The sequence below is a fragment of the Clupea harengus genome, unplaced genomic scaffold, assembly GCF_900700415.2.
Source record: "Clupea harengus unplaced genomic scaffold, Ch_v2.0.2, whole genome shotgun sequence".
NCBI lineage: Eukaryota > Metazoa > Chordata > Actinopteri > Clupeiformes > Clupeidae > Clupea > Clupea harengus.
This window is the reverse complement of record NW_024879766.1, coordinates 42,068-67,058: the sequence shown is the minus strand read 5'-3', so window position 1 is coordinate 67,058 and position 24,991 is coordinate 42,068. Positions and strand designations below refer to the sequence as shown.

The following is a 24,991-nucleotide window of genomic DNA, read 5'->3' as shown; positions in this document are numbered from 1 at the left end:
GGGGGGGAAGGGGGGGGGTTAAAGGTTTAATGCTGTTATTGCATAGAGTTGAGAGGCACACACTGGCGACTTGCAAGCGCGGTAATGTCATTATGTGGCCACCAGGGGAGTGACATACAAGTACATGCAGACCAGACTTCAGCGGCAGATTCTTCTCCCTGACTGCTCTGATGGATGTAGTGAGTCTAGAAACACAGATGTTTTCTGTACAACTGTTCATTGTCAAAACAGCAATGTCATCAGTATGTCAGTGCAGGTTTTGTATGTATTAGTTAAGGACTTCTGGGGTTTGGGCCTTTGTGTGTAAACAAGGAAGGGAGAGATGTGTGAACCTCAAGGTCCCTTAATTTAGTATGTTCTCCAAGGTCAGTCCAATTTCATCTGAAAATTGCGCCAGGTGCACTGCTGATAAAATTATTGTGATGCATGTCTTGACATGTCTGGTGTTTTGCATCATTAGTCATGTGTGAGTATGTTGAGGAATGAAATCAACAGGCTGTATCAATGATCCAGTAAGATTTTTTTTTTTTTTTTTTTTTTTTCCCCACTCAGTTGCATAACTGTCTGCCTAGTTGATCACTTTTGTTTGGTGGGATGCACATTTATGTTTGTTTTGTTTTGTTTCCTCAAAGTCCTCCCCTAAATATCTTTAACGACATGTATTTTGTAAGTTCACAGAGTACTGTTATGTTTGTGTAAATGTAGATATATTAAATAAATGTAAACGTGTATAAAGGGCCTTGCTACTCGGGTGTTTGTGTTAATTGCATTTTTTTTATAGGTGCACATGAAAGTGATTTATGTTACAACAACTGAAGCACAGCATTTGTAATGAAAACGAAAGGCTACCTTCTAATGTAAGTGCCTGAGTATAGCGCAAACTTTGATGGCGCGGATTTGGGGAGAGAAGAAGGGGGCTGAACTTGATTTGCCACACTGAAGCCGGGCGGGTGGTACCAACGTCAGTTGGCTGTAGTTCACTTGGAGTGAACGGCATCGTGTTGCGCTGACATTAGGTTGACTCGCTTAGTTTGACGACAAAAATTCAATGCGTCTGATTTATAATCCGATGAAAAGTTTATAGAAATTTGCCCACTAGCGATTGTTGAAGTAGCAGTTACGGCCGTGAAGTTTCTTAGAGTAGCCTAAACGAAAAGCTTTGTTGTCGCTTCGGTCGATTTCTACGAACAGTCGAAACGTTTGAGAGTATATTTTTACCGAAAAGAAACGAAACATTTCAGAGTCAATGCAACGACTACTGTGTGAGAAAACAATGGTCCCGGAGACGAGAAATGGGGGGACTTCTGTGCTAAATAATAACAATGATGCTAAGGACCATAGTAGAAGAAGGTTGCTCATATGTTTGGATATTTTCTGCTTATTTTTGGGTAAGTTATGTCTCACATATATTTATATATAAACTAAAATTATTTTACACGTGCTAATGTCTTCATGTTATGAAACCTTTTGCGTTGTGTCTGAAGACTTGTCCTCCAGTGTATTCCCAAACATCCAGTTACTTATGACTAAAGTCAAATGTTAAGTGATGCTGATGGTTTGGTCTGACTGAGGCCAGAATGAGCTAAAGTGGTACTACTTTACATACAGTGTAGTATGTTGTGGGTGGTCTGTATCGATACAAATTACATTTGTTATGCTTCAGAAACTATGTGGGAGGATTGTCATGAGTGAGTGGATGATTGCGTTGCTTGCTAAATAATATTGCATGGTTGTGGGGCTTATTGTGTTGTCCAGCGCTACCCTGGATACTGTACAGTTCTCCTCTCCTCAATTTGAAAACATTACCAATTGTTCTCCCATAGGTTCAACTGTGTTCACTGGACACTGTGTTCACTTTTATGTTAAGAGTGAAGGCTCATACCTTAACTTTGCATTCACCTCATATGAATCAGGCCATGGTGATTTAAAATTATACATGGTGCTTCAAAGTGTTTGATTTCAGATGGGCGTGAATGTGTTGTTTTTTTTCCTCTCTCTGGAATGTTACTACAAAGTGAAATGTTTTCACTAGACCCGATGGTTTCACTTAGCATTTTCTCTCAAAATGTCTTGCATTCCATACTGGTTTCCTGGCCAGGCTTTCCCTCAAGGTGACATCTGGCACCCAGTTCTCTCCATTTCAGACATGTATGAGTGTCTAAAAGAAAATACCGGAAACGGTGTGAAAAAATGCTCAGAAGTTATGCTTGTGTGTTTGAGTAAGAGAGAAGGTATAAGAGGATATGGTTCCTATTTTCTTCAGGGACACTGAGGGACTCAGGTCATTGACATTTAAAATTTGACAATCAGCCATTTAAAGTGTTAAAAGAAGTAATACAGAATGATCTATTCGTCACAAGAGAGCAAGTTTGAAACCAGTTGTCATGAAACAAATAAATAATTTACACCAGCCAGCTTTCATTCTGTACATTTTAACCAACAGTAAAGTGCTTCACCATTTATGCATAGCTCACATGTAGTTTCTTTTCCACGTCACAGCCTCTGATCATTGCTATGTTGATTGTATCTGCACATCATTACCAAAAGTCAAAACAATGCTTCCATTGCCTGTCAACCAGGTTCTATTACACTGGACAGTCGAGCTGCTCCATTGTAACAGGTGGTTCAGAGCACTCTGTGTTATGGGGCTTTGCTGTTTGTGTGGATGGGCAGACACACATGCAGTCAGACCCAGAGTTCAGCCTGGGCTTTGGTGCAGCTGATCACTCCACATCACAACACTGTCAAGAGTGGTGCAGGTGGATGGCACATGTTGTTGGTGTCTGTCTTTACTTCCAAACACGCAAAGAACCCTCCTTCTGTTGTAGCTCCTCGTCCGCTAGGTGTCTGTGTGTTCACTCAAAAAAAAAACTCCTGCCTCTAAATGGGAAACAAGACTCAAACCAAGCCATAACAATTAGCCAATCAGCACGTTGCATCAGGAGCACAGAGGGAAGACGTGTCATTTGATTAGATGCTGGGCACAAATAGTAACAACCTTTTACCAGTATCACAGACTCTACCTTTAACTAAGAAGGCAAATATACAATTTCACTGATGCACTAACCACTAAAATAATCTGAAAAATAACCGAAAAATGTTGAATTGATTGCTGAGTTACCAGGTAGTGTTTTATGCTGTTTAGGTCCAATTTGAAGAAAACCGCGCTACGAAGTTGTCTTAACAGTGAACACACCAATAAAAGGTCAAGTCTCAGCTTGATTTGATTCCATCCAAACACACCATATGACCTTGGTTTAATACTCTCAGTTTTTACGGGTCAGGAGTCTGTTTCCATGTCAGGAATTCATAGTATAGTTTAGTCTATTTCCTAATGCGTTTTAATCTCCCCAAAGCCACCATAGCTAAAGCTGATTCTGTCCTGGTAGAAAATATGACCGCTCATGTGGTTTGACTTGAATCAGGATTAGGAATTGCCGCACCTACATGTTATAGGTCTAAAGATTTGGTGTATTTTTTTTAATTAGGGTTTTTTAGTGAAATTTCTCTGTAAATATAATCTCAGTAGAGGATCACATAGAACTGCCTGGTCAGATATGATGATCAAAAGACAAAGTGGCATCATATATCAGCTTAGACACTGCAGGTTATAGTATCTTAGTGGTGTTGCTCCCATAAAAATCATCTCAACCGAGAGAGCACCATCATGTCGGCCTCCCTACTGACTTGACTTTCAAGTCTATTGCTCCAATAGGTTTCTCAAACACAGGCCAAACATTTCACAAGTGCCAGTGCTGTGTGTTTTCCCAAAGATTTGCCCTGTGTAGTTGTGGAAAGGGTTTTTTTTTTGTGGGCTTGCTGTGTTTAGCCCTGTGTGTGTTTAGCTGACCTCAGAGAACGCCCAACAACAAGCCAGCAGTGTTTTCCCAGCGAAAGATGTGGTTGGTGGGGAGTGACCACAACGAGGAAGTGGTGGAAGCACTTGAATAATCACTGTCCTCCATGTGAATGACAACTTGGAGGCTCGCTTGAGAGAAAAATTGCTATCGTCTTAACGTCCTAATTCTTATCCTTTGAAAGTAAGAGGGGTGGAGCAAATATCCCCAACCAAGGATAGACTGGTGCAGCGCCTCAACAGAAGCGAGGAGGACCCTGTTGGGAACAAGCACTTCAGGTGGCGCAAAATATGCCCTTTCCAACAGGCAAGCCAGGCCGTTCTTTAACTCTTGAAGTTGTGGCTGTAAGAAAGGTGAAATGAAGAATAGGTTCAAAAACAACTAAACAATCAAACTAAAAAAATCTTTGTGTTTGACATATTCGTTTCTAAGCTAAATCATTAAGGTCATATTGAATATTGTTACACTCTTTACAGTCACTGTATTGTTTATGATTAATAAACAAAAGGATTAAGCTTTTAAAACTCTACATAAAATGCATTAAACAGACGTGATATAAAGTCTAGCCTAGTTTGTGATTTCCTACTCACACCATCACTGAATTCACCATTAACTATTCACCTGAACAGTTTATGATGTTGTGTATGGCATCACTGTAATCCTTGCCATCTAAACATAGAGGTAGGCATCACCTTGTCTGTGTTATCATGTTTGGTTGAGGAGATATGATGCAGAATACATAATTCAGTCATGGCGGAAAGTAAATTGGCCACCATGAGGCGTTTTTGCAATAACTCCTTTAGTGTTGATGTTCAGGGTCTGTACAACTGTAGCAAATTTCATGCTTTTATGAAAAAACATATCACCTCAAACTACTGGACTACTAATCGTGCTTCTTCTGATTGTCAGTTTGAAAAAACAGAATTTAAAAACCCTTCTCCTGAACTGGATTTTAAAAACACTGTTCAGTGATTGTTAGCTGAATGAAAAGGTAGCCTATGTGGAAGTAAGCCGCTACAGCTCTGGCTGTAAGCTAATCAGCTTAATGTTGCCATAGGCTGATGCCATACTTCTCAAGCTTAGTTTGACCTCCGGGGCCTTTAGTCATACAAAATGTCAATGGAAAACCTAATTTAAACAGCATATCAAGAACTGCCATGGCTCTCTTCAGAGTAATAGCACATTGTAAACTCATTATGGAAATATATAGGAATCTTAATATTGTATAGAGCCAGGGTGGGTATTCTCTATCTGCTTAGACTATGAAGTACTGTGCACTACATTGATCTGGAAATCGTTTCTTCCATGCTTTCCTTCCTAGTTTTCCCTATCAATGTTTTTTAAAACGGTCAACAATGCATTGAGCATGCATGTTTATTCGGTTTCATTGTCTGTGTTGGAAAGATATGAACCTGCCAACCCATTCTCAGTCCGGACAGTGGTTGGACACAGACTGGGGAGGAGGGCTTCACCGACCACGACAGAAGTCATAACAGTCTGTGTAGCAGCCCTGAGTTTCTCCTGCACGTGTATACACTTGCCCTTTGAGAGTACGAGCCACCCCAGAGAGTGGAAAATTTGTGTGCGTTTATTTAAACAGTAACCACTATTAAGCCCTGGACCGGGTGGGTTTGTAGCTCTCATCTTGGGGGCTATGGACTCTGTTATGCTGTCATATTTGCACCCGTGGGGCTGGCTGTGTGGGGACAGGCTTGACTGTCATGACTGACTAGAACTGTAGGATTACTGTTTAATTACTCGGCTCCTGGCCTGCGTCTGATACACCAAACATTCAGCTCCTGGCCTGGCCTGGCCACTGGCCTTCTTTGAGCACTGCTTGCCTCTGCTCCTCTACTCCTTTGCACACATTTGACAGGACAGGAGAGTTGATGCATTTTAAAGTCAGTCACTGGAATAGCCAGTCGTTCCTCTTTTCCTCCACTTTTATTATGACAGGCTACATTGGTTGAGTTCAGTAGACGTTAGTGAACTGTTCTTATCCTCACCATTATGCAGTGGGCATGGGTCAGCCATCAGCCTTCTATTCGTATATATGTATATACCATATGTACAGAGGAAGGCCACACATTCACCCCAAGTCGTTTCTGATCGCATGCTTGAGGTAACACGCCGTGCATATGTCTCCACTTCAGGTGGAGGTTTAGTGCCAGTAGGTTTTTGCTTTTGAGGTTTCACGTTTCAGTCTACATCTCATCTCGTTAATTTAGGCTAGTCCCTAACGGGAATATTGTGTCCGGCTTCCTGGTATTGCCATTATCAGCGGAGCTGTTGAGAGTGTGTAATGTGAGATGGCTGCAGCTGGCCTCTGAGGGCTGGGCTGGATGGGGGAGTTTACAGAGCCTCGGGGCTCTTTGATGTAAAATAACAAGCACACTGGCAGAGAGTTTGGGAAAGCAGAGTAGTCTTTCACAAACAATCTTTAATCTACTGTTTGGAACAAGATAATGTTTGTTGTCAGTCAACGAGGTGTCTGTTTAGTTTGGAGAAAACGAATCTGTTCTGAATAACATCACATCATACTGGCACGGATAACACCCTCCAGCACTTCATTTCAAGTTTATAGTTTAGCTCTCTTTTCCTGTAAATACCCTTTGATCTTACCTAGGAAAAACAATTACAAAATCGTTTGAAATGTCCAAGATGTGTGTTTTGTCAAGATTGTTGGACATTTTCCACAAATAAATACTCTCCAGCAGGTTCAGTTGTTTATTCATTACAGTGTTGTTGATCCATGGAAGCTGGGGGGGGGGGGCACTGTAGATAATGTTGTCTCCTCTCCTCTAGTTATCTGTATTGGGATGAATCCAAGGGGCTCTACTCTCTCTTTCTGTGTTTCATGAGGGGGAAAAGTGAGGCGTTGTCAGAAATCTCTGACCCCAAATGAGGATATCTCCTCAAATCATCTGAAATTCAGACCCAGGCTTTGTGTTTACATGTTGTTGATCTTGGGCCTTTGGAGAGAAAGAGGGCTGGGGTTTTGGATGTAGCAGGCGTGTAGCACTTTCCATTAGGGGTAGAGATGGGGGGGGGGTTTACCACTGAATAAAAAATCAGTAGGGAACCATGTAATCCTCATAGGAAAGTAAACATGCAATGATGATTATTTGAAAATATACCCTCTAATCACTCTGCATGCCCAAGTTAACTTCAAGCATCTTATTAACCATTTGTATTTAAGAATTAAGCAAGTTTGGTCTGGCGTACTGTTATTAAGGACAGGACAATAAGTGTAGTATGCACGTTTGATTGGGTTTTTATGTAAGTATATAATCTGACAGCAAAACAACAAAATCTGGTATCGTTTAAATTAGAAAGGGTACTAGCAGTGTGTGTCTGTTATGGGTTAGAAAACAGCAAGATCAAGAAGTAGTTTACTTGTCATCAAAACCACTAGTAATTGCTCTCGCAGTGCTGAGAAAGCTTTTAAAATGCAAATAACTGTACAATCAGACTGTCAGTGAATCGGTCAGGCTCACAGTGAATGCTTCAGTAGGATGGGAGCGGGAAGTCGCAATTACAAGTCAAAACCAGATTTGCAATATATCAGCATGGTCTGAATTCAGTTGATGTGGTTTTTTTTTTGTGTGTGTTAATGTACCCAAAATATACATGCATTGAGATTAATGTGTTCAGGTGTGAGTGAGTGAGCCTGCCTGATAAAATATGTTTTTGTGTTTTTGTCTTTATGCATTCTGAAACGCCCGACCTTTGTGCATGTGTGTGTGTGTGTGTGTGTGTGTGTGTGTGTGTGTGTGTGTGTGTGTGTGTGTGTGTGTGTGTGTGTGTGTGTGTGTGTGTGTGTGTGTGTGTGTGTGTGTGACATTCACGTGTGTGTGTGTGTATGTGCATGTGTGGATGTATTTGTTTATGTGTTTATATATGCATGCACGTCTGACATCCGTGTGTGTGTGTGTGTGTGTGTGTGTGTGTGTGTGTGTGTGTGTGTGTGTGTGTGTGTGCAGTGATGCTCACATCGGTCATCCTGCACTCCGCCTTCAGTCCCTACCAAAGGGGCTTCTTCTGCGGCGACAGCAGCATCGGTCAGCTCTATCAGAGCAGCACAGTGTCCACCCCACAGCTGGTGGCAGTGGGGCTGACTGTGCCCATCTCATCTGTAAGTCCCGAGGTGGCACAGCGCCAGGCTTGTGGGGCACAACAGCCTCAGAGCAGGGCCTCATCACAAACTCACAGCACCCGTCTCCCTTGGCACACCAGATCTCAGATCAGATTTTAGGCCGAGATCACTAGACCTCGGTTTTATCATTTCTTTTTTTCTCTTATGGAATTGGCTTGGGAAAATTAATATTCAATTCATTGTATTATCATATAATTTAGCGTTCAGTTCAAGTAAAGGGTGATGTGTGTCGTGTGTTGTGATGAGGCACTGGACAGCGCCTGATGCTCCTTGGCCACACCACGCTGTAGCCTCTGCTTCTTTGACACTCTCTGACCTCTCTCTCTCTTTTCTCTCTCCCACCCTCTCCTTCTCTCCTTCTTTCACTCTCCCTCTTTCCTCTGCTTCTGCAGCTGGCCTGCCCTTCCTGATCATAGAGTCTAGCGCTGTCAAGCCCTACCGGCGAGGGTTTTACTGCCACGATGAGTCCATCAAGTACCCGTCCAAACGCGGAGACACCATTAGTGACGCTGTGCTTTCCGCTGCAGGCATTCTTATCGTCATCCTCTCTGTAAGTCTCCTCTTCAGTCCTGTTGCTTTCATTGTTCTCACTGCAGGCTGATGCTGCACCTCCCCCTCTTAAGGGTTTTTATATTCAAATACAAATGCTTCAGCAGCACTGTGCATAACTCAATGGTTCATCTGTGGGAAGACATTCAGCATTCCATGTTTGTCTGGTAAGATGATTTGTAACTGACATTTATAAAGCCACAACCAAAAAAACATCTGTTTTATGTTTATTTACTTAACTGACATTTATTTTATGTGATGTTTTGATTAATGATGAATCAAAACATAGTCCAATTAACATTGCAGTTGATCATGATATACACTATTGTCAGTTAATTGAATGTCTACTAAAAGGTTTTTATATATATAAAATTAGAACTGGTATTCTGAATCCTAACCAAACTTTACAGAATGTGTAACCCTCTTTTTGTAGGTTAGGATTGTTACATTGTGACATAGCCTTTAGACTGCATGGATAATTGAGTTTAATTGGGTGAAGTTCACAGCTGCAAACAAGGCCACACTTTAAAGCACACAGATGTAATCCTCATTCTATTCAAAATGTGTTTTCGATGTCAGACTTTAAACATGACTGACTTCAAAGTCATTTTATCCACTGATCTTTTGTAGACTGCAAACCAGATGTTTCTCTCCCTCTGTCTCGCGCCTTCACTCTTTCTTAATCTCTCCCTCTCTTTCTCCCAATTGTTTTACTCCTTGAGTAAATTGTTTACTCCAACTTTCTCCTTGTTGTTTCTTTCACTCTTTCTTGCCGTCTCTCTCACACACACACACACACACACACACACACACACACACACACACACACACACACACACACACACACATCTGTTCCCAGCATTCACTTGATTTCTTTCATTTCTCTTTCGCTGTGAACCCACTCTGTCTTTGGGCTCCAAAGGCTGTGGTGGGAGAAAAGCAGTTATCAGTCCTCCACGATCTCTCCTAACCCGTTCCCAGCACTGTAAAACCTTCTATTTTTTTTGATTGCGCTGGGATAGCAGGTAGAAAGCTCCCAGATGGGCCTGTGAAATCAGACCCCTGAGAGCCGGGAAAACAAACGCGTCTGGCTGCGGATGTCAGACCCAGGCCCTAGCTCAGCATTTCTCCTGATTGAAAACAGCAGTGCTGCCCCCCCCCTCTCTCTTTCTCCCCCCCTCCTTTTTCTCTCTCTCTTTGCCCCCTCTCTCTCACTCACCTCCTCAGCCTCAACTCTCTCTCCCCTCCTCTCTCTACCCCCCTCTCTCTCTACCCCCCCCCCCCTCTCTCTCTCTCTCTCTCTCTCTCTCTCTCTCTCTCTCTCTCTCTCTCTCTGATTGAAGGAGAGGGGGGACGCTGAACAGACACGCACAACAGTGCTGCATTGGCCTCACTGCTCCTCCCCCCACCACTCACACGGGGCCTGTCAATCATCCTCCTCTCTCCCCTCATAATACTCCTACCCCAGACAAGCAGTTATATATCATTGCACCGGGATCCTAGATTAGTCAATGTGGACATGGTCTCTCTCATGCCCTTTCACATTAACCTTAATATCAGTCATGTTTGGGTGATTAAAATGAAAGGAAATAAGAAACATGTGTGCACTGTTTACACTAGCCTAGTTACACATCGTCGGAGTTACTCTCTGGCAGCATTTGGCCTTGGGCATAAATTGGATATGTAGTCCCTTTCTCAGATGAGTTGACATGACGGCCAAATCTTCTGAACAGTTTCAGATGATTATGTCTGAAAGCCTTAATAATATCTGCCTTGCTCCTGTCTGTCTTTTTCCCTTACCCTCTCTTTCCCTTACCCTCTTTCTAGCTCTTTCTAGGCTACTCTCCTAAATGTGTATGTGGCAGGGTATCCTATCTTTGTATAACAAACTGGCAAAACTTTTGCGGAGTACAGAAAAGCGTAAATCTTGTGTGTCTGAATGCATATTGAAAGTTACCCATTTGCATCCTTCTTTGCTGCGTGTCTAGATCGTCATTGGCGAGAGCTACAGAATCCACTATCTGCATGAAGGTTCCAAGGCGTTTGTACGGAACCCGTACATCTCTGCCCTCTATAAGCAAGTGGGTGTGTTCATCTTTGGCTGCGCCATCAGCCAGTCCTTCACCGACATTGCCAAAGTTTCAGTGGGCCGGCTGCGACCTCACTTCCTGGACGTGTGCAAGCCAGACTTCACCACCATCAACTGCTCGCTAGGCTACATTACTGAGTACACCTGTCAGGGGGACTACAGCAAGGTCCAGGAGGCCAGGTAAACAAATCACTCTCACCGGGACTCACTGAACAAGATCTATATTCACCATTGAGGGGATTGACAAACACTGGTTTGAAGTGAATGCTTATGTTGAATTTGTTATTGATTGTACGGTGTTGATCTCTTTTCCAGAAAGTCCTTCTTCTCAGGCCACGCATCCTTCTCTTTGTACACCATGCTGTACCTGGCAGTGAGTCTCTCACACTCTTACTTACTTGTTAAAAGTGATAAATAAACATAACCACCCATAAAATCACACACATACAGACAGACACACGCATACAGACAGACACACACACACAAACAGACACACACACACACACACACACACACACGAATATAGTGTTTTTAATCTAATTTAACCCCCTGTGTCTCTTTGTCCCGCACAGTTCTACCTGCAGTCACGTTTCACCTGGCATGGCGCTCGGCTGCTGAGGCCGCTGGTGCAGTTCACCCTGCTGATGATGGCCTTCTACACCGGTCTGTCCCGCGTCTCCGACCACAAGCACCACCCCACCGACGTGCTGGCCGGTTTCTTTCAAGGAGCCCTGGTGGCTTATTGTATTGTACGTCGGCACCCTCTATAAATACGTCTTTTCATTACCCATTGAATAAACTTCCATGACTGTTAACAAATGACCACTGATGCATGCAGAGTTTTGGTTAACGCGACATGTTCTGTGTTGTGTAAAGCCCACAGAGCACATATTTAACCCGCGTGAAGTTACTTACTCCAAAGATGTATCTAATGTGACCAGTCGTGTTGTAATCTCATCAGGCTTTTTCTCTCTCTCCAGGTATTTTATGTATCAGACCTTTTCAAGTCAAAGACACGGAAAACCTTACTGCCGGTAACTCCCATCAAGAAAGATCTCCATTCAGCGGGAGACATCAGGGACCACCTCACCAACCACTTGAACTTGGCTTGAGCTTCAGCTCACTCACGAGTGGACGCACCTACACTGGACAGTCTCTCAACCATACACTCACACTGCTTTGCAATGACCACATGATCTGTGAATTCAAGTCAGCAAGAACTGTGCTGCTCATCCACACTAAGGGTTGTAGCAACTGGAAGAGGACATTTAGACGCGTTCTGTTTGGCATGTCGTTGTTTTAATCCTGCACCTCAGACAAATAAGTGCACGGTCATATAGGATTGTCTTGAGAAACATTTTTGATGTCTCTGTTACAAAACTCTAGTGACATGATTGGCCTCAGCTGTTACAGGAAGTACACTTTGAATTGTATGCCACATAGTTAATGTTTATAACCATTTCTCTCATGACAAAACAAATTCCTAGGCCATAGGAAGGATTATTTGACTGTTTATATATGAGACACATGCATAGTATATGATATTATAGCATATTCATTCTTAGTAATGTTACGGTGTGGCAAATGTTATGGTGAGAAAACGTCTCTTTTTGCGAGGAGAACTTTAGTTGCCCCAGATGCATAAGCTGGTGCTGTATTGTCATGTCCTTGGATAGGACATCTGAGTGAAAAGAAACTATATATGGAGGGGCACATTTAGTGTGTGGGCCTGTTTCTGCTGGTTGGGAAGCGCCCTCATGATGAAAACATCTATTTTTTATCATTTTGAATTGTGATATTGTGGTAACATGTCTGTGAGTGTGTGTGACTAGAAATGTCAGAATCGTGACCACTGACAGTAAGTTTGCCTGTCAGGTAAATGAAGGAACTTCAGCACAGAGACCATAGATTGTGCTCATAGATCTAACTATATGGTGATCTTTATGAAAGAAAACTGTGGATTTCATTTCCTGTGCACCACTTTATCAATAATATTTTATATTTGTGCATAGGTTGATTTGTTTGTTTTATGTTTTTGTTATATTAGTATCTATGTTGATTTCTTGTTTGTTAGCATATGATAACTTTGTACAAAATGCTAACTGAATATTTTTACAATATTTTATTTTGGTATGTTACAGTTTTGTAACGTCATGTATCCTCAAAACCACAATCAGTATTTTCATGCTTATGCACAGACCTGTATGAAAAGTATTTCTGAAATGCCTTCCACTGCTCTTAACAGGGCACCATACTCTGTTGCTTTTCTAAGAAAAAAATCCTAAACAGATTCCTAAAGCTGGTATGTAGATTCCTTAGCTTTGCTGTGTACTGTAAGAATCAAGATATTTCAGGGTATGTGAAGATCATGGACAAAAACATGATGAAAGTATAAACATGAGTAAATCTTTGGTGTATCATAACTCTGTTTGGTTTGGTGTCTGGTCTGAAATGCTTAAAACAACACAATATTTAATGAAAGGTACAACCCCCCCCCCCCCCCCCCCCACACACACACACACACACACTTACACACACACACACTTCCCCCCAATCCCCCAGCCCACCACTGCAGGAGTTTCTTTTCCTCTGTGAAACTTAATTCTCTGCCAGAGCCGTAAGGAATTCTTACAGGAAAGGCTCTCCTCTTGGACAGGGCGAACCCCAACGTTTAACTGCTTTCAAGCTGAATCCTCTTTCTTGTGGTTTCAATCAGAGCTGCACTGAGCGTTCAAACTATAATTGGGTCCCCTGGCCTCTGCATTTGAGATAAATATATCCCTCATTGCATTCTTACCACTTTTGGCTGTTTGATTCGTTGGACTTCCTGAATGTTAACATCAGTACTCATCACTCAAATTGTGTGGAGATGCATGATTTGCACGTCAGTGAGGGGGTGTTATGTACACTACATGGAACAAAACCAAGGAAATTCTTGTTTGGCAAGGGTATGGACCGATTCCTCTTTAAATGCACTGTAGTGAAAGGTAGTTATGACCTCCACTTGCTCCACAAAGGGCGATCATAACGGGGTTTTTTTCCACCAATTTCTGGTCGACGGTGTCATATACTGTACTTTCATTTGGCTCACTCAAAACAGTATTCAGCAGCCGATACATGCCTGTGTGAATAGCAAATGTTAATGAAATGTTGCAAGGTCATTCATCACAATGGCATAAAATAACTATTTACCCAATTTCAAACAAATAAGCCATGACATGATGCTAGTTACGCTGTATTCATAACGTCCATAATTAAATGTTATCCCAAAGAGATAACTGCAGTATTGACACTGCATTGACTTTGTGAGCATCAGTGTTATAAGCTTGTCAATACATTTCATCCATGCCAGTACCTACACAACTACATACGCTTGAGCCATGTATGAACTACTACTAAACTGCGAACTGCAATAATGTGAATAACATACTTAGTGGTGAGCTCTTTGGAAACTATTCCATCACCCACCACCCAGCACTGCACATTGCCAAACACCAAATTCTGAGGGTAGTTTTTCTTATTTTTCCTTTTTTTTTTCATCGGAATTTGCACAAATTGCCTCCACATGTTTCAGAAGAGGTCTTCTGGGAAGGGGCCCAGGAGCACATTCTGCTGACTTCATCAAGTGCAGCCTCTCTGATGCTCTCCATATGGCCACCTGGCAGACGGGCCGATGGCTGTGGATCTACTACACTGCCACAGATGGAGTAATGTGGTATCATCCAATGATCTGGCATGCACTATTAGGTGTCAGTGGACCTAGCGGATATGAATGCTGTATCTTTTGAATGGATGTTTGTGTAGGAGAGAGACAGAGAGATAAAGAGAGAGAGAGAGTGTTATTCTTATCAGAGACTGCAAGAGTGGACCTGTGTAATATGCATGAGTACTGCATGAGTAAAGAATGATGATCATAAAAGTCCATCCTAAATATAAAGTCCATTAAATTCCTTCAGAATCAGGAATTTCAGGAGGCAATGGAGAATTTCACTGACAAAGAAAGGCCCGTTCTGTAGACAGTGTAGACTGGAAGAGGTATCTATCAGATATTATTTTGTCTTTGGTGTGGTTTGACCTTTATTGATTAAATTAATTTATGGAATACATTTGTGACCATATGGTAAGTTCCCCAATACTTGGTATGTTACCCAATTAAATGGATTTAAACCGAGGCTGTTATAAGCAATAAATAATTTATTTCAATACAGATCTTGTGTTCTTTACGTGGCAGGAGTAACAAAACCCGATGACGATACATACATCAGACTTAAAAGAAAACAAACAAACACATAACATAGGCCCAGGGGGCCAACCCAGAGTAACTAGGGTAACACGACTAGAGTACCTCTGACCACTATTCAGCCATACGTGATGAATAGCACACTCATGCACACACTAGGGTAATACTGCAAAGTGCAAAACGGTGAGGTCCAGATAAATCACACAGAGAACAACCTTATACAGGTCATGTCAAACTCCACTCAACCACTAGGGGGGTGTTCACACAGCAACTTAAGGGGCAGAATAGTACCATACATGTACCAATACAGTGTTACCTTGCCACTCGCCCTGAGTTAGGCACCCAGGCCACAGAAATGGGTGACAATGATACAGCTACACGTAACAACGAGACACGTGGCTTCAACTAGGTAAGTCAATACACACAGAACTACATCAAAGAAATAAACAGGAGGAAAACAGTGGCCAGACTATCAACTGTGTGTCAATTGCTGCTGTGATCTTGGCCTTGACGGTCATACCAAAGGAAGGACCCAGGTGGACATGGGGAGGAGGGACCCACGTCAGCTTGGCGTCCCTTGTTAACCCCAGTAGCCAGGGGAGACCTCTTGTAATACTATAGTCCAACAGGGCAATGCCTAACGTGAAGTTCCGGCATGAAACTCCTGACAAGGTGCAGCTAGCGTCTTACTCCAACCAGTGACGGCAACGTGCGTTTTAAACAATCGGCGAGAGCATATCCTAGTTTATCTAGGCGGAAGTTACAAGCTCATTATCGCTCAATTAACTGACAGGTGGGTGTAAGCCAGTGAATATCTACGTGGGCTGACCCTATCACACATTCAAAAATTCTGATGTCAGAGAGACTATAGAAATATGAAGGAAAAAAAACACATCTAAATAAATGAACAAATGTAGCTTCACTGTAGAAGCTAACCAGGATCAGTTTTGCTAGTCAATGTAACAACATTCATTTAAATGCATGCTATTGCACACAGAAGATGTACTGAGCATTGGCAGGATGCTGGTGGGTGACTATAATAATTGTGCTCTATATGTTAGCCAGTTCTGCGTTTATGTGACAGCTGGTCCTGTCACCATACACTGTACCATAAAGTTATTCAGGTAAAACCAGATCTCAGATTTGATAGGAGTCACTATGTTTAAAAAAGAAAAAACTTCAGGAACCTCAGGTGTGAACTGACCTGAATGCTGGATGTCAGCCTAGTCCCAGCCAACCGTGACCTTTGGCGCTCTATTCTCCTGGGGGCCAGAAAAGGAAAATCCTGTTTAGCATGACCAAAACAACATTCCCTGTGGTTATTTACTCAGGAATGCTGATGGGCCTGGCCCACGTGCCACCAGACGCTGGGTCCTTAGAGCTTAGCTATCAGGCACCTGATCAGGCACCCTGGATGCCACAGCACAGAGGCTGCTGTGTTGAGGATTGCCTTGAGACACTAGCGGGGTTTCCATCCAACTCATTCGCATATTTTAAGAGCATTTCGGAATATTTGGCTAGAGGAAATGTGAGTCTGTGCACTTTAACATCAAATTATTCGTTATGCGATACTCTCCTAATCAAGGGAGGAGTTGTGAACAGCTGTGGATTCAAAACTTGAGATTGTCTGGCCAATTTAAATGGAAGCACATAATAAAATCTCAACAAATGCGATTTGATACAAATAAATCCGTTTCCATCAACCTTAGCCACATTTTACCCGATACAAATCGGGAGTTAATTCACCCCCTCTAACAAATCGATTTTTTATTCAACTTTCAAGCATTTCCACTTAGGATTTCCTATTCGAATGGTCAGAATTTGCATTAAAAAGGTTGATGGAAGCCCAGCTACACTTACTGACACTTACTATCACCTTGTTGATTCTTTCAGTGGGTCTTGAGTAAACCACCTCAGGCACAAACATAAAAAGTACATACAAAAGATCACAGTACAAAAAAAAAACAACAACACACAAACAAAACATATAAATGATCAATCAGTAACACCATTTAAAATGGAGAGGCAGACATCTGCGCACCTTGGAAGTTTTTGCAGGTGCAGTTATTAAAAAATAACTCTGAGGAGCGTCTCCCGCCCGACATGTGAGTTCAGTAAGAGGTGATGCGTCACATAAAGAAAACAGTGTTGTTACTTCTTTTCTGTTCTTGGATACCACCATGCTCTAAAACCTTCAACTGAGGCTCAGGGTCAACATTAATTCAGCTTTATCTAAGCATCTTGTGTAAGCTAAACCATGAATATCTGTCTGCTCCTTGGAATGCTGTTCTGTAAATAAGCGCCTCATCACTGTCTCTATCTGTTGTTTAGGGTGGATCTTCACTTCCATAAACGGAAGATGAAAGCCAAAGAGCCGGAGGATGAAAATAACGTGGTATGGTTCAAAATAAATATATAAAAGGCGACTTGGAAGCGAAAAAAAACAAATGGTCAAGAAATGGTAGTGAGACGTTCTGGAGGTTGATGATGATGACACATGGTGTATAATTCTATTCTTCACACGTTAAACTAAACTCCATGTTTATTTCATGTTTGCCAGCAATAGACACTGATGCATGGTGTGCACTCCATATATTACATTTTTAACATCCAGCAGAGATTAATATTGCTGAAAAGTTGAACAACAGGACAGTGGTCGGAGACAAATTCAAAGTGAATGTATGAATGCCTAAAAAGCAAATCAGCTGTTCTTCTTGGCAATGATAACAACTGAATCGGCAGATATTGTAATAATGGAATGTTATTACTGTATAACCTTTGTTTTGACAACCACCGCCTTCCTGTTATTTTTCATTACAGAGACTGTGACCCCAAAGTGTGCATAAAATTACTTTTAAAGTATTCACTGGTGTTTTATGAAAGTTGTGTCTGGGAGGACTATTAACAGGGACATATTTACAAAGATTCTTTACTGCTGCAGTTATTTACACTATTGATTGTATTGCTCTCTCTCTCATTCTCTCTCTCTATCTCTCTCTTTCTCTCTGTGTGAAAGAGAGACAGAAAGAGAGAGTGCCAGAGAGAGAGAGAGAGAGAGAGAGAGGTGAAATAAATGTTTGCAAGCATGTATTTGAACTTCACCATGATCACGCCATTACTCTTAAACAGCTTTCATGTGAAATCTAACCTCCTTGACGTTCTGTCCAGACAGAAGTACTTCCCTAGAAAAACAACCCCGCCTTTCCTTCAGCCCGGTGTTATTATATCACCTGAGAACCCTCTGACCTGTTGGCCTCAATTGCAGTCCAAACCCCATTATTGACCCTCATCTGTGGGGGTGTGGGGGTACACTTTTGATGTTGATTTTTTAAATTAATTATCTAAAAAAATGTATTTATTGAATGACAACATTTTGACTGTATGTTACTGTATATAAATTCATAATATAGTAAATATACGTGAGCTAAAATACACATACAGACATATAAACAAACTGTTGGGAACAATGCTGATTAACTACAGACCTGTACAATGTTTCTATTTGCAAACATGCTGTTCTAGAGGAACATATTTCAAATACAATTCATCAGTGCTGAATGAAGAACACTGGGTGGCACTTATTAATAACATGCCACTGCATTTTGTGGTTCTCCATCATGATGTCAAATATTTGTTTAGTCTTACAATTTCCTATATCCATGAGTCAATTGCTGGGGCTCATAAAACAGGACTCTGCCTGTTTGCAATATTTTTATGGTCCCTCCATATTTGAACTGTTTCCTCCATACCTCAGCCTTTCAGGGAAAGCCCAGTGGTCCCATTAGACTAAATTAATGGGCCTTGCTTTAGAAGGGTACATTTTACAATCCGCATAGTTTTCGTTACCTTGCTGCATTTTGGCAGCCCAAACGTGACCTTCCTGTTACCCTCCTTTGGGGTGTACTTCATGAGAGGGCTTGTTGTTTTCACCTGTGTGAGTTTAGCAATAATATTCATGGCCATGGCAACCTTTACACCAGGATATGTAGAGGTCAGGTGGAGTAAGATTAAAGGGTCTGGAGCTCAGAGGCATATTAAACGAGTTTGAGCTCTGTGTTAGCTCTGAGAACCTACTTTTTATAGTTTGGAATGAATCAAAGCATCTAGCGGGCGTTTGGAAGTACATTTTGTTCAGAGGAAGTTTGCATAGACTCAGAGGTCATGGCTTCAAAACAGTCGAATTAAAGTGTTAATACTGTTGCTCATTCCAGTACTACATTAACGTGTATATTAGTGCATTCAGAAAAAGTCAAAGAGCTATGAATCAAAATGTCATTTTAAATATGTACAGTATGTAAGCCAGCAGACTTCCAACATAATACAACAAATACAAATAAAGAGGGATGCAATTATATCATTTTCAATCATTGTTTAGATAGCAGTCTTAAAGCTGGAGAAGCTTTGTTATTAACTCCATTTATTCTGCCTAAAAAGTAGCTGTAGAAGATGCCAAAGCCTCATCTGGACGCCAGCGATAGGCTTTCTGCTCAGCTGGGATGTTGACAGGCCTAAGCTTCTCCCTGGAAAACACACCAATTATGCATGTGTCTAAGCAGGAAAACATTTGATAACTAATAACTAATTAAATGCTGAAATAAAAATAAACAAATATGCAAAATAAAAATATTCCTGCTGACACACCTTTAGATCACCTTTGGAATTGGTTGTACCAATTGTGTGAATCTACATTGATTTGTCATATTTGTGGATCTGTATTTATATGTGAATGGCGGCACATTTCCCTTACTGGCCAAAATGGTACTGGTCCATGTTTTCCAGGTATCTCTTTGTGTCTGACTTGAAAACACTACTTCCTTTTTTGTGTTTCGTGGATACTTTGGGTCCAACGTTGTACTGGCCTGGACCAACATTAAACTGATCACAGAGGTAGAGAACAAGAAGTTACTGGAAAGATCTAGCTGCTCATGCCTTGAATGACTATGAAGCAAATCTGCCTGTCAGAATATGATTGCATTGCACTTGTTCAGCTTAGCAATGCATCCCTCAGTTCTGTATAATTACAATTATTTTCTCTTCTCAGCTGTGACTTACAGAGTTGTCCAGTGTTTGCTTCGTTATCCTTCGGCTGAAGCGCTGGTTGCCGGTGAGGAATGGGGGCAGATTGCTGTTCTCCACCTGAGATAATGGCCTGATCGAGTAGTGCCCAGGGCCTGGTGTATTCTGTGTGCACACCATATGATACCCGTGAGGCATGTGTTTCATAGTACAGCATGGGAAAGGCATGATAAATTAAAGTTTGTGTGATTGTGGTTATCGGTGTGTGTGTGTGTGTGTGTGTGTGTGTGTGTGTGTGTGTGTGTGTGTGTGTGTGTGTGTGTGTGTGTGTGTGTGCGACTATCCGGTGTTACTGACTGCTGGTTCAGGCCTCTGTGCCAGTGTGCTGCGGGAGATACGTTCAGTCGGCACGGTGGGAAAGCGCTCCACTTGGCCAATCCTGCCACAGTGAATCTTCATGAGCTCTTCACCAAACATGGGAGGCAGGAAGTACTTACCTGGATTCACATTGGCTGTTCTCTGAGACACACAAAACATGGCCGCAATAACAATGGGACAGTCTTACAACCCACAGCCGAGAGCCAATGGCATAGGTTAAAAAGTCAGCTTTCTTTTGTCCCAAAAAACAACAGCAAAACAACAACTCGAACATACAAACAAATGATTTCAGTTCTATTACCGCAGCTGCGAAATGTCCACAGTTGATGGGTTTGTCTCTCCTCCCTGTGAATATTTCATAAGGCCCTTTCTTACTGACATGGTGCTCAAGGATTAGCTCAGTGGAAGACTTCAGCTTGTAAGTGCCTGGGCACAAACCACAATCCTAGGAGACACATAAATGCATAATACAGCTTAGACCATGCACTAAATGCTATTAACCCTTTTAGTGCCTCTATTGCTGCTTCAACTACTGGCACTCAAGCGGTGATAATAATTTAAACTATTGTTAACTGCTACTGATAATTCATCATCATCATCATCATCATCACTACAGCCATGTCATTTTTGCATCACAAAGTTGCTATCACATCATCCAGTGTTCCTTTAAGGAATGAATAGACTATTGATGAGATCACGCTTTAGTTCTACACTAAGAGGATATCCCACCGCTTGCCCCTCCGGGAAACGCTCCACTCCAGCGCTGAAATCCATGGTGCAGCAGGTTCCCGTGGGCCTTGCCCTCCTCTCATCCAGCAGACTGCTGGGGATGCCCCCTTTCCCATAACTCCCTGGGCCAGCGGGACACTTCTGCCAAGCCCAATCAGAGACACATGTGTGAAGGAGGAACCTTTTGTAACTAGAGATGCATTTCCACAAGAAAACGCAAAGTGTGATTGCTCAACAGGTCAGAGATGGGAATGAAAGCAGTGCACAGGAAATTGTGACAAAATTGAATAATAATAAGAAGAAGAACACACATATATCATCATTACATCATAGTCATTCAACATCAGTCAGCATATCCTTAACAGGAATAGGGGTGCACACATATCACATAAATGTGCTTTATGTATCTCCAAAACTGCTTTTAGTTCATCAATACATTTTATGTAGATGTGAGAGAAATATGTTTGTGTGTTCTTGAATATTCTGTTAAACAAAGTATGCGTGTGCACATGTGCAGTTTGAAGATAGACAACACTAATAGTCTGTCACTAATGTTACATGCATTTGAAAGAAGGTGGTTGAACGTTTCTGCAGTTGCCCATTTTAAATATTTCATATAGCAGAAATTTGTGGAGCTATTGGTGAGGTTTTTAGCAGATTTATTGACGTGTTGGTTGATGAGAAATACACCAATTTTAATAACAAGCCAGCTTGTGTTGGCAAGTTTACAACACCTCATGAAGAAAACATGTTCAGTTAGGCCCTAGCTTGTTGACTGTTTCTACCAATTTTTACTGGCATGCAAATTCTAACACGTGCCAGCAAAAACATTACACCTCTCCAGGCTTAGGAAACTTTGGGACTTTTTAACCTGGGACCTATTTTCCCATCTTTTTGGGTCGACATTTTTACTACACAAATTATGAAAAACGTCTACACAATATAATCCCATAGGGCATGCTGCATGCATCCGCGTCAAAGTGAGCCACTTTTTTCTTCTATTGACATGCTCATAATATAGACAGTTAATATACATTATGAGCCTGTCAGTGGCAAAAACAACCACTTTGACGCAGATTCTTGCCCCATGGGATTACATTATGTAGCCCTTTTGCAGTTGCCAGTTATTGCGTCAATACAGGACCGATTTCTATCATTAATTGTCATTAGTAAAAGTTTGTACCCAAAAAGGTCTAAAAATAGGGCCCATTTAGTTTTCCTTTAACATAGCTGTGACGTCTAACCACTAAACTGAAAACATTTCCACTATTTAATTTCATAACTGACTTTTTATGTCAGGCTTCATATAGCTGACATTAGCAGTTGGCTTGTAACGGTACGTAAAGGTCCAGTATTGAGGATTTAAGGTGATCTATTAGCAGAAATGGAATATAATATTCATAGTTATGTTTTCATTGGTGTATAATCACCTGTAACTATGAACCCTTGTGTTTTCGCGAGCTTAGAATGAGCCCTTCATATCTACATAGGGAAAGGGTACTCATAGCAATGTAGTTTTTTGATTAGCTCTGTGTTGTTGTACTTAATGAGGCAGAGATTGCAACAAAGCATAGTCTGATTGAATAAATTGACATTATAATGAAACATTTTTAAAATATGTATTATTTATGATTACATTATATCATATTTTTGTCACCTGCATTCGGATAAAACTTGATGAGACTTGACAGGCATGCTTGATAGCACAAATGAATAACGTTAAGTCTAATCGGTCCCCTGAAAACGTTTCCACTAACTAACATAATCACCCAAATGAAAAGGTTTCCTCTAACTTACACCCCTAAGCAGATGTTTTGTCACAAACAAACATGCCATAGGCGGGTTTTAGGCTTCCAATAATTTAACTGACGTTAGCTGTTGGCTTGTACTTAACGCACTGCTAAATACCAGATGTTATTACTGGCGTTATTTTATGTGATTCATTCAAGAAGATCTTCTGATGCAATCACACTAATAAAGCTTAAGAAGAGCAATAGTGGGACTGCCATCATAAAGCTTTGGTAAATGACACGAGTAAAAATGAAGAAGATTACTTTGATTTTCAATACAATACTCACTACAAATCATAAGGTATAAGAGAATGAACACAGAGTGAACAATGAACAGAAAATGACATTGCATTATCTAATGGGATGTGGCACATGTACATTAATGAGCATTTGTCTCCCTCTAGAGGCTTCTCAGTGTACCTTATATTTTTTGAATCTCTCCTCGTGAGAATCACACACACCCCTCACACAGCAGGGCTTCTCCTCCAGAAGATCAGTGAAGCTTTTGAGGTCGTGTTTTCCAGGTCCAAGTGCATCATTCTGAGCCACAGACAGATATTAGAGGGGCAATGTTGTGTGACCATAGTCTGACTGTTTGGTGTTCATTTTAAAACAATCAGTGGCCTTTTTTGACCTTACTGAGAACTGTTAATGCTAGTTAATAAATAAATAATAATTTAAAAAAAAATAATATATATATTTTTTTTAAATGGTACGTGCACGTGGAAGCAAGTGCGATGATTCAGGTAAATGTGTTTTAGAACTTGAACTTCAGAACTTCAGAATTGGCATTGTCTGAGATACTGACCAGCGCATGTTTGGTCATCCAGGCCTCCCTGTGGAGAATGTTAGGCATGTTAGCCCCCTGCTGCTTCCTCCAGCCCTGCCCTGGTGCCCTGTTTTGCACCGCACGCCGGCTGAAGTCGCCTGCATCCATCTCATACTTACCTGGGCCGAGGTTTCTCACCTGCACCACAGGTTAGAGCAGAAATCTCACACACGGCCCTCACAAACTAATTTGTTTACAATTATGTACCTGGAATGGCAAGGTATCCATCCTACTGTATGGTTCACTCTTTGGAAGTTAGGTTGCTTCTGCTTACCAGATCCCCAGTGATTTTTTTGCAGTATGGGACTTCTGTGAATGTCCCTATCTGCTTTCTTTTAGGGTGAACGCCTGAAACATCAAACCTTTGGGACAAAAATGTTTAAAGCTCAGGTTGTAAAACGCTTCTAAGAGTGATTGCAAATAATAATACCAAATATTTTTAACAATATCAGAATTATGTAACAATATTGTTCATGCAAAAAGAGAAGATTCAATGAATTAATTAAAACAATACAGTAGCCATCAGGATCGTGAAATTGTATAAGGTGTATACATGTCCAACTGACAAATCATTAACACCTTCTCTGTAATGTAATAGGTAAAATCATGAAAAGGTTTGTGGAAGTTGCATTGAAAACCTCTTTGACTGTGTCCCAAAAGGGGCGCCAAGGAATTGCTTGTCTTCCATGCTTTATCCTTCCTGTTTACAGGTCCAAGTTAAAATTATGTTAGAACATTACAAGTAAAGCAAGCCCATAATATTGAAAAGCTGTTTCTGTGATCAAGCCTTTCTTGTGCTGACGTCATCTAGCGTATTGAATTGCAATAATAGGCGGCGTCAATGATTGCTTTGCACTGTCATAGGCCTACAACTAATCAGCATTTAGTAAGCCACAGTGCAGGTGCCCTGGTACTTAATTTGACCACTGGGTGTCATTGGTGACTTACATACCAACCCAAGAAAAACTTGAACACACGCACACACCCAAAACATTGTCACCATCACTGCCCACACGAACGATTCAGATTTTCATTCTGACCATGCACTCGACAACGCCAACGTAGCCTACTTCTCATTATGGTTTTAACCTCTTCTCTCAGAACTTTCTATGCCTCTGTGAGAATTCTGTGGGAATCGTCACAAGCTTCATGACAATAGAGGAGCTTGTAGCCCTGAAAATAGGCCACATACAAAAACTGTTGCCGCTTTCAAATAAACAAAGTGATGAAGTCACCATTGTCGTCAAAATTTAATTTAAGAATTTACATTTTCTTTTAAATTTAGTAATTGTTTGATTACACTGTACTTCATCACCAGACCGCCTTTGTGGCTGTGTCCATAAACTGGGGAGGACCGT

General features: G+C 41.4%; 2 protein-coding genes across 2 annotated transcripts; one reads left to right on the top strand and one right to left on the bottom strand.

Moving 5' to 3' along the window:
* Positions 1-8: 8 nt before the first annotated feature.
* LOC122130299 (phospholipid phosphatase 3-like) lies at positions 9-13,074 on the top strand. The gene is made up of 6 exons (XM_042704990.1): positions 9-1,388; positions 8,406-8,563; positions 10,551-10,831; positions 10,967-11,024; positions 11,224-11,400; positions 11,632-13,074. Exons 1-6 carry the CDS (start codon positions 1,247-1,249, stop codon positions 11,761-11,763), a joined length of 948 nt encoding a protein of 315 aa, XP_042560924.1. The 5' UTR covers positions 9-1,246; the 3' UTR covers positions 11,764-13,074.
* A 7,172-nt stretch (positions 13,075-20,246) lies between these two features.
* LOC122130302 (lymphocyte expansion molecule-like) lies at positions 20,247-24,986 on the bottom strand. The gene is made up of 7 exons (XM_042704997.1): positions 24,272-24,986; positions 23,908-23,995; positions 23,613-23,771; positions 23,225-23,344; positions 21,015-21,155; positions 20,587-20,730; positions 20,247-20,426 (listed from the first exon to the last, which is right to left on the bottom strand). The coding sequence occupies exons 1-7, from the start codon at positions 24,319-24,321 to the stop codon at positions 20,247-20,249; spliced, it is 882 nt and encodes a 293-aa protein (XP_042560931.1). The 5' UTR covers positions 24,322-24,986.
* Positions 24,987-24,991: the final 5 nt, after the last annotated feature.